The sequence below is a fragment of the Diplotaxodon limnothrissa genome, linkage group LG3, assembly GCF_057381915.1.
Source record: "Diplotaxodon limnothrissa isolate DT_005_m linkage group LG3, D_limnothrissa_male_GT1.1, whole genome shotgun sequence".
NCBI classification, from domain to species: Eukaryota; Metazoa; Chordata; class Actinopteri; order Cichliformes; family Cichlidae; genus Diplotaxodon; species Diplotaxodon limnothrissa.
The window spans coordinates 26,285,915-26,296,631 of NC_140598.1; the positions used below are offsets into that span (position 1 = coordinate 26,285,915).

The 10,717-nt window shown below is 40.2% G+C and overlaps 1 protein-coding gene across 1 annotated transcript; it reads right to left on the bottom strand.

The window, feature by feature from the left end:
- Nucleotides 1-2,572: 2,572 nt before the first annotated feature.
- LOC146635114 (myelin-oligodendrocyte glycoprotein-like) lies at nt 2,573-10,717 on the bottom strand. The gene is made up of 3 exons (XM_085346469.1): nt 10,546-10,717; nt 4,748-5,077; nt 2,573-4,509 (listed from the first exon to the last, which is right to left on the bottom strand). Exons 1-3 carry the CDS (start codon nt 10,613-10,615, stop codon nt 4,385-4,387), a joined length of 525 nt encoding a protein of 174 aa, XP_085202595.1. The 5' UTR covers nt 10,616-10,717; the 3' UTR covers nt 2,573-4,384.

Here is a 10,717-nt window from a genome sequence, read left to right on the forward strand (position 1 = left end):
TGGAAAAATATATAAAATGATCGAAAATTAATGAGAATAATCAATAATTAAAGGAGTATTTGAATTATAATTGTGCTGAAAATTTCATGTCATCTAGGTCTGATTCAATAATTCAGAGGTAACAAGTGAAAATAGAATTAATAGGAATAAAAACTAAAAGAAAACATAAAACTTTGCACAATTATATATTTTAAAAAATAAACGTAGAGATAGGATTTGCAATTAATATGAATCTCAAAGTATTCACAACATTCCTGAACAGAAAGAGGCCTCTGCACCTCGGACACTCTCGGTATTGCGTCCGTGGTCGAGACTCTTCACCTACTGGTGATGGCCAGAGGGGCCGATGGTGCGATATGGCAGCCTCGCCTCTGTCAGTCTGTCCCAGGGCATGCAAGCCATTATTATTTAAACCAACTGTTAATTTGTCTTAAAGACGTTTTCATGGAAAACAAATAAAGGACATTTTTATTATTATTGTATGTTAGTTCATTTTTAATACCTTTCTCTCAACTTGTGGGTTTTAGAGAGTTTTTCATTTCTACATATTTGCGTGTATATTTATAATTAGACACAAATTTGTTATATTAATAACTTAGTAAGAAGAGAAATTAACAAAGATAAATTAAATAATACAATATATTATAGTCTTGGAGCAACTGTGACCACATAATTTCCTCGGGGATTAATAAAGTATTCAGATCCTGATTCCTGAAAATGATCAGCTTGCTGAGAAGTCAAACAAGTGACGTAATATCAAAAATAAATTCATGAAAACATGAAGGAAACACCTGTGTGCTAATCAGAGTTACAAGTTTGAAGATGTTCACATTTCAAACTGGGCTGCAGAGGCCTGCAGTTTGCTAATATCTGATATAAAAGTTCTTTATCCTATACAGACCCACCTGGTCTGGTTCCCAGCTGTACAGCAGATACACACAAGGCCTCCCGGCTGTTTTACAGTGAAGGTTTTGCTCCTCGGCTTTGGAAGCAGATCAGGCTCAGAGTCAGGGGCCTCCTTTAAATCAGCTTTAAAACTAATTTCTAATGGATTGTTTTCATTTGATGAGGTTACATCTGACATGTTTTACTTTCAGGTGTTTTCTTGTATATTCTTTTTTTCTTTTCTTGTGATTTGAATGTTCGGTTCTCTGTGTAAATCTTCAGCTTTAGCCTGTCAAACCACTCAGTAAACCCTTTTAAGAGTTATATATAAATAAAATGTAACATGTGAGGACGGGGCTTTTGCTGTAGCGGCTCCCAAACTGTGGAAACTGTTTCACGCTACAGACCTTTTACACTTTGTCATTAAGACTGACCTCTTCTGCTTGGCATCCGAGACAGTTTGAGATGTTTGTTTTGTTTATTTACTTATTCCTTTTTTTTAAACCTGTGTTTAATTTGATCTAATGATGCTGATGCTTTTATTTAGTGTTGTAATTTTATTAATTTGTAATATAAATTTTCCTCTGATGTATTTCTATGTTCAGAACTTCTGTCAGAGGTTAAAGTCCTTGATAAATACAGCTGTTTGCTGCTGTTATGATTGTTGCTGCACACAGAATCTCTCTAAATTAAGATTAGATGAAGATGATTGAAGTGAACATCAGAATTCACTGCAGTTTTTACGATTTACTCCTATTTGCTTTATCTGAGCTGAGCTCCTGATGAATCATCCTGGCAAACAAACTTCATCAGGAACAAGTGGGACATGGCAGAACATGACATGCGTCACTACAAACCACGCGAGATGGCTTAGTCCACTCAGATGTCACAGAAGTAAATACAGGTAAAGGCTGCTGATCCACACAGACATCACATCTGTACTTCCTTCCTGAATTGAGAATATAAAGTATATTATGGGGCGATTTGAGCCCAAATTTGTTCCACAGCGGTCAGGGTAACCTTATTAGAAAAGAAGGTAAGCGAGGCTTTTTGATCACTGAGTTGAAATAATAGGACAGAGCTCACCTGAAGAGGCCAAATCCACGACACAGACAAACAACAGAGGCAGGCAGAGACAGGCTGATGTTAACAGAGTCATTATGGTGCAGGTATAAACGGAGAAAACTAACGGACACACGCTGACTCATCGGCGTACTTTCGATTAGTTTAACGCCGCCTTCCAATGACATCACTGCCGACAGAATAAGAAAAAAACAACGTTCTTGTCACAGGTCTGTGCTGTGAGGCAGGATTTTGGCTTATTCGGATAACTTCAGGGGTAACTTTGGGGTTCACTACAAAGGGGGTTCACTCCTTACCTGGGTACATTACCATGGTAACTTATGATGCGCAGGTTTGCAATCACCCCCCACTGACCAATCAAATGTTCAGAAAATAGCCTTACTAGGTAATGAACCATGCTCCCAGTGTGGAGCTGCACACTCTTTATTTTTCTGAGCAGCTTGGAAGTCGAAGAAGTTTTGTTTGAAATTTCTATTCTACAGAGAAGAAAGCCGGCATGAATCCTGCTAACAAAGAAACTCTGTGCTCATGAGACACAAACGCCACAGGAAGAGAAACAAAGCAAGTAAGTGATGATTTTTAAACTTTATTTTTATTCCTGTAGTGCAGAACGTTGCAAACAAGCATTAACAAGTGAACATTCAAGTGAAAATAAACAAAGAATCACATTCATGCTCCAAACTGCAGCAGCTGGTCATAAATCAATCAACAAATACGAGTCAAAACTTTGTTTTGAACATTTTCCATATCTCACATGTTCCTGTGTGCAAAGTAAATATGTTTAGTGTCATTTCCTGACCCCAAAGAACAAAATACATCAGTACCAGACTTGCTGTGTTTTCCTTTTAACCTTGTTTTTTTTTTTTTTACTCCATCGTTTTGTTTTCTGCATCTTTTTGTTGTACTGACGCTTCCTCACTGGTCCCTTTATTTAGTCACATTTAATGTCATTTGTTTACTCCGTTGTTTCACCATCATCACTGATGAAGTTACGAACAACTGCAGCGAGTGCTTAGAGCCACTAGACGGACGGATGGATAGAAAATAGTAAAGCCTTTACTTTGCACACACAAGTCACGTTTGACATCAAATTGTTATCTAGAAAGAAGAGTTACATTAACGAGTTACTTACAGGAAAAGAATCAGAAACTGTGTAGTGTTTGTGATCCTGGCTGTCGACTGTTTTCTAAGCTACACTGACATCACTCCTCCTTTGCTTTGAACTATTCACAGTTGCACACAGCGTAACTGTAAAACCACAGAGTCGAACTTCCTCTTAGGATGTTCTGCTCTAAATGCTCCGTCACTTTTTGTCTCTATGACAAACTAAAAATGACAAAAGGATCAGCTGACATGCGCGAGGTCAGTTTTTATGTTATAGCATGAAAATGTTTTAGTTTTTATTTAGTATTTTAGTGTCTTCTGCTCCTTATGTAGTGTAGTAAAGTTTCCTGTACGCCGTGGGTTTGTGTCTGGTCGTTCTGACATTTTAAGCTGAAAAGCTTCACAAAGGTCAGAGATTACAAATTCAATTCTCTGAGTAACTCATCCATATCATAACCTGCTATCATTTTCTATGGTAATGAATAAATAATAAAATAAGCTGCTATTGGGGAAAAAACATATTCCTTTACAGCTGCCGACCTCATCAAAGGTGATTCATACGACACCAAAGTAAATAAACAATAAACAGGCTGATAAGTTACAGAAAGTTCCAGTTTTTTTCACCATCTGGTACAGAAATGTATTAGAGAAAGCTCAGAGGTGCTGGTAAAGTTGCACTTCTCCTTCTTACACAGAGATATGTCAGATTGAATGTGCACTTTAACTACTTTACATGGACAGAAAGAGTTTAATGTGGCCCACGATGTAAAACCAGTTTGACATCTCTGACCCAGAGTCATTCACTAATATCAATGAACTGGTAAACAACATGCTGTCATTCAAACAGGGTTCACCTTCACCTTTAAGGTCAGTATTCATTCAGACCTGCCAGTGACAGTGATGGAAGAGCAACACCTCCACCTTTTAAATACATTAAATGGAAAGGCTTTATAATATGGTGGGCGGTTCCATGTCATTGTGATAGATCTGGATAGATGATGAACATTGAAGCTACACAATATTTTACCTTCATACAATAAAAGATTTCAGGTGTTAGAGGCCTTTGAAGTACAAATAGAGCAGGTGAAACTTGTCACTTATTATGTCCTAATATTTTTTTCCCGGATTTCTCTCAATTATAGCGATTCGGGTAAATCATTTGTCTGCACTCTGTAGTGATGTCATGTAGTGTGACCCAGGAATAAATTAAACATTTAGTTTTTAAACCAGTGTTGTTTTGTAAGTTTAGTGTTTTGTTAGTTTACACGTACTAAACCGTAGAGACATTTGAAACCTGCTGTTCATCAGGATGCTAGTTAACACCCCGCTCCTTTCGTTCATGTTTCCTGTAGATCAAAAAACCAACAACAGCAGCAACAAAAACCCCAGCAGAAACACTCAGACCGATGATCAGTCCAACAGATCCTCCTGTCTGACCTGCAGGTGAGAAACAGGTGTGAGGTGTCAGCTGTCAGGTAGGTGATGAGTGAAGAACAGAACAGAATCCATTTCCTCTTCAAACTGCTGTCAGACATTATCTACTGCACTCTGATCACATCACTCAGACCAGCTGCTTTCTACAAAGTCTCATCAACAACATCTTTAGAAACAAACATCAACAACCAGGAAGCAGCTTCACCTCTGATCACACACACACTCAACTCTACTCACTCACCTGAAACAGTCAGGCTGACGGTGTTGATGCTCTCCCATGATTTTGTCTCTTTGTTGAAAATATTACAACTGTATGATCCACCATCAGCAGTCGTCACATTCTTCAGAACCAGAGACGCGTCTCCATTATTCATCTTCCTGTCCTGCAGATCCACCCGGTTCTTAAAAGACGGATGTTGGCCATCTGGATCCAGCCGCTCATCCCGGAAAAAAAGCACATATTCTTCCAGGTCAGCTCTGTTCCACTTCATACCTTGGATGATTTTGCCTGTTGGAATTCGACATGGTAGAACTACATCCTGTCCAGGCTCAGCTGTGATGGTGTTCTGGGCTGAAACAGGAAACAACACAGAGCAGAGAGGTTAAAGGTCAAAGTACAACTGTTCACTTCTACATCAGCTAATCAGAGAGAGACCAGTGAACTCTGCTGAAACAGATAAGAGGAAAAACAACCCCCAAAACTTCTTGTACTTTATTTTAGAAGAAAGTCGCCAAACCTTTGAAGCTGTGAGTCAGATCAGACTCCTGTTACATACAAGCAGTTTTCAGTTTTCTCTTGGTAGTCTGGCTTCCTCCCACAGTCCAGAGACATGCAGTTAGTTGCATAATAAGTATTAAATGATAGATATTAAAGACATTTTTTAAGACACTTGAGAATCTGATGATCTGGCTCTTTGGGAAACAGGAAGAAATAAGTAGATGTGGGCAGCTGGGTGAAGTTTCAGTTCTCAGTGAAGAAGATCACTGCGGTAACGCTCACTAGAAAGCACAGAGGATGGACCTGATTTATTTGTGTGTATGGGGAAAAACAGAAAGGAGTGGGTATTGATAACATCACCTGTGGCTGCTGTGGAGGTGGAAGTAGAACAGAGGCCACTTGACCTTACAGTTGGGCACTAAGTGAAATTTTTCCAACCGACATTCGTCAATCCAATAAATGACAATTAGGGATGGGTACCGGTATCCGGTGTCATTATGGCACCGGTTCTGACACCGTAGTAACCAGACCAAAAAGCAGCGCACATTTCGGTGCTTTATTTCAGTGATTTTTTTTTCCCTGAGATGTCATACACTTTGGATTCTAGCCAATCATTTTACCTTTGCGAGCGTAGTAGGCGGGCCCAGGTACGTAGGCTCTTTTACGTACGTTCTTTTAGAGCAGAGCTACAGATTAAAAATGCCCAAAGCAAAGCGGTCAAATTCTGGCTGTACTTCACAGCAAAAGATGCAAACTCAGCAGCCTGCAACAAGTGCTTTAAGCTGGTACTGTGCAAAGAAGGCAACTCCTCGAATCTGATGAAACACCTGGTATAGCATTTTGTTAAAAGCCGAGAAATGCACCGGATTTCATAGCTTGCTGCGAGACCTCACACCGAGCACATTTACTGCGGGTGTGGTGCCTGTTATCGGACCCGGAGTTAGCAACATCCCCCAAAAACCCGAAGAGGAGAGGAGGAGAGTCCTGGCCCCTAGCCCTGCCAGTGTAGCAGAAATGATGACGGATGATGATGGCAGCAGCAGCCGTTCTTCTCTGCGTGAGTAGCTTAATGTTGTTCGTGTGTAATTTACGTTGAGTAGGCTAACCACGTTATTACATTAATGCATGTAAGGTGAACTAGCAAACACCGTCGTAGTTACATGCAGCTGTATTCTTGTTTGATGACAGATACTCCCTTCACCCTGGCCAAAATGACCAAAGAAAAAGTGGAAAACAGTTAAACATGAGAGGTTTTTGGACAAAGTTTGTGTTTTTTCCATTGTTTAAGCACTGCTTCCAGCCAAGAGTGATACCATATATGCCACATAGCTGCAGAAAAGGCTAACATTGTTATCTTTTTACAAAAAAACAGCTGAACACGAGAGGTTTTTGGACAAAGTTTGTGTTCTCCATTCTTTAACAGGGCTCGCGAAATTTCAAAATCCCTGGTAGCCCTTCGGGCAGGGACTCTTCAGTTTTTGGTAGCCCAAAATAAATTTAAGTAGCCCGAATAAAAAAGAGAGCAATTTTTTGATTGATGTTTTGTTTCCGTTATAATATTATACTTTAATGTTTAATATTGTAAAGGAAACAAAACATTAATCAAAAAATTGTTGAAAAACAAATTACAACATTGTATAAAAATTACAATCATCAACTCAAATACTTGGTTCTAATTGAACAGAAATTTCTATGAACTTGTAAGAACTGTGTAGGACATGAATCAGTCTGTGTCAGATCCTGAATTTGAAATTTCCACTGAAGTCATGGGTAAGAGGCAAGTGGAACCAAGATCGAGGCCATTTGCTTTTTGAAGTTTGCAAAGACTGCTAAATCGTGCCAGTGGTAGTTCACTCTTTGCAACATAGTACGCTGTTCTAAACAGATTTTTCAGGTTTATTTTTAGTATGTTATTTGCAATTGGTGTTTGTTCTGGGAAAGATATTGCAGACTGAGCAATAATGCATTTCTTGCATTTCTCATGGGTTCTAATGGGGGCCTTTCTTAAAATGACTGGTCCCAGTAACAAAGGCGCTTGTCGACTCAGAAATCGAGAGAAAACCAACAACACACCCGGCAGAACATTATGTTATTTACACGGGTGCACATAAGTGGTCCGCATGTGCGCATCGCTGTCAAAATAAAAGACGCGCAGCAGATAAGAAGTTGCAACACGCGTTTGCGTCCATATAAAAAGCACTGTTTTTGTCCGCTAGAGTGGGATTTTCACGGCACATTCTGCACCACATCTCTGTGCGTTCATCATTTGTTTCAAGCCAGCTCACCTCCTGCAACCACTTTTCCGAGAATACGTGCTTCTTTTGTGGTTCGGACTCCTGACATTTCTTTAGAGGTGGAGGAACACCAAAGTAATTGCTTAAAGGAGCTTCTTCGACATCTTTAAGAGTTCTAAACAAATGTCTGTCCTCCTCCAGAAAATCTTATGTATGCAAACACGCGTTGCAACTTCTTATCTTGTGCTTGTTTTTTATTTTGACAGCGAATGCGCACCTGCGGACCACTTATGTGCAGCCCTGGTTATTTAGCTCGTCATATTGCAGCCACAGAAATTCTTTTGTCCATGAAACCATAAAGCTGCACTTTCTTTTTGCCTTATAGTCTGATTTGTCATAACTTTTCCGTTTTGCGGTAAACTTTTCTTTGGCTGTCACTTCTTCACCCTGACCTGTCTTATTTGGCTCAGCAGAACTAAAACATAAATCCTGCTGCTTTTACACACACACACATAACGCTCAGCGATTCTCTGCGCGATCAACCTCTCACATGTTTAAGCTTGCTGCGGGAGATTTCACTTGTCATGTTTGCATAGTAAGCTAACGATTGATAAGACAATGTCAGAGGAATTGGTGCGCAAATTATCATCACTCACCAATCAGTACTGTCGCTCTCTATACACAGTTCGCGCGACTGCAAAGTGAAAGCAAAAAAACAAGCGCAAATTCAAACGCGATTTCAATATGTCACATATTGACAGTGGCTCACCGATGCCAATGACATAATTACCCAGCTACATTTCCGAAAGAATGCAAAAGCATTGACATATATTTTTCCTTCCTACGATAGCCCGACGGGCAGGGCAGAGAGAGATTTTGGTAGCCCGACTGGCAAAATCGCTAACTCCAGGACGTCGGGCTACGATTTTGCGAGCCCTGTTTAAGCACCGGTTCGAGCACCGTTTAAGCACCGGCACCGTTTCAAAAGTACCGGTTTGGTACTGGTATCGGATAAAACCTAAACGATACCCATCCCTAATGACAATCCGGTCGTTAAGTGATGACGCGACGAATCCTACTTCCGGGTCTAAAGTAGTCTGCGTTTAATATGGCTTTTGTGTTGTTAACATAGAATAGAATAGAATAGAATACTTTTTATTTGTCAATTTCTTCAAATGTACTTGCCATACAAAGGAATTGAAATTACGTTTCACACTGTCCCATGCGTAGACATTGACAACAATAAGGTGCAGATGCACAACAAAAACAGCCCTAACAATAAGGTAATAAATAGTAATATATATATAAAATATAATAATATAAATAGTGCTAAAAGAAATACTAAAAATATATATATATAGCAGCAGGTGTGTGCAATTGCAACGCAAGTCAGGAATGTTTTCAGTTCTTGGTTCAGAGAGTGTTTCCTTGTTGGAGAGTGTGCGTGGGGGGGGGGGGGTAGAGTCCAATCTGTCTTCCTATACTTCTGCCAATCTGGTGATTCTGCTGGCTGGGAGCCGGGAGGGAAGAGAGTTCAGCAGTCTCACAGCCTGGTGGATGAAGCTGTTGGTGAGCCTGGTAGTGCGGGAGCGGAGACTTCTGTATCTCTTTCCAGAGGGCAGGAGGCTGAACAGACATGTTCAATGTTTTGTATTTTCTTCTATTTAATCTCAAAAAGCTCCTAAAACAGTCAGTGATCACTGTTGACCTCCCTCGGCTTTTATTACCGCTAATCATTTATTTAAGCTCAGTTTTTAAAACCTTAGGATGTAACTACAACCCAGCCCATGCAGCAGTATATGAATGACTAACCTCGTATTGTGGATGGATTATCTCAGTTGTTCTCCTGGCTGAAGTTTGGTCCTTTTACAGCATCCTGCCATGCGATTACATTTGTTCCTGACCACCGAGAACACTCACGTTAACTTTTATCGAGTGGAAAAAAAGTTAGCTTGTTTATATTATGCTAACATAGCTGTGTCGCTAGCGGTCATGTAGCACATCATTATATACAAGCTAGCCCAACTTCAGTAACCCTACAAACGTCACTGCTGTTTAGTTTTCTGTCTTCATTTATGTTGGAAGTGATAACAGAGCTGTACGTTTTAATTTGTTTCCACAACCCTGCAGTCAGGACATGCTATATTGTATTTAGATAGAAGCTAGCGAGCTAACTCCCTGCTAACTTCTAACTCCGTTAAATGAAAGTTTAATTAGTTTAAACTAAAGTTTACTGATCGTTTGATATATGGACCTGCAGCGGAGTTTAGGCCCAGACACGGCTAGTGACGTCAGACTTAACGACCGGATAGGTGACTTTTTGATGGGCGGAGCAATGTGTTCATGCACAGACTGATTTGCCTTTTTAGAATTTATACGTTTTGTTTGGAGGGAATATTTTTACCTTCTTTTCTTGTTTGTTTCAGTATTAATATAGCTGCTTGTTGGATTATTCATTCATTTATTTGAGATGCGCCAAATCACACTAAAGACTTAACATCTGAGATTTTTTTTAAATGTTTGCTGGGTTTCCACAGAGGATATTTTACCTGGTAACTGGGACTGGACCTCCGTGCACAACAGTCTACCTGCCAGCTACACCACCTGACTCTGCTGAGCTCGCGAATAATGCTTCCTTCATTGTCTCCTTTAGCAGAGGAGAAACTGGGAGCATCCATGAAAAGACAGGAAAATGCAGCCGCATGATTCCTGAAAAACAAACCACCAGATCAAAGTGCATTTTCGGGTTTTGTAGTTTCATCCACTTCTATATTAAAATTATTAATCAGTCTGATTCGCTGAGCTACTCCTTATCAAGTCTCCTGCACTTCCGTCCTTCGCCTCGTGACGTCTGTCATGGCGGGCAGGGTGAAGGGATTATGACAGGAGGCTTTCTGTTTGTTTGTGTCCTTTATGTGAACGAAACTCGGGCCTCAGAGGTTTCGCTGTGTCCTGAGGCAGCTTGTATGTTTCTATTTTATTTTATTTTTAAATACGTGACAGTTGTTTACAGTAAACAACAGGAATGTTCGCGTACTGCCGTTGTGGTGTAACCGAAGAGAAAGTGGAAGCTGGAGGAGAGCTCACCTTCAGCGAAAACCACGACAAAGAGGAAAAGCTGAGCCCAGCAGAGAGACGGGAGTGTTAGTGAAGCCATTCCCGTTTATCCCGGTACATCCCAAACACCAACACACTCTATGGATTCAATAATTCCACTTTAACAATGGAGGTAACCCGTAGACGCGACCACTGAGCGATG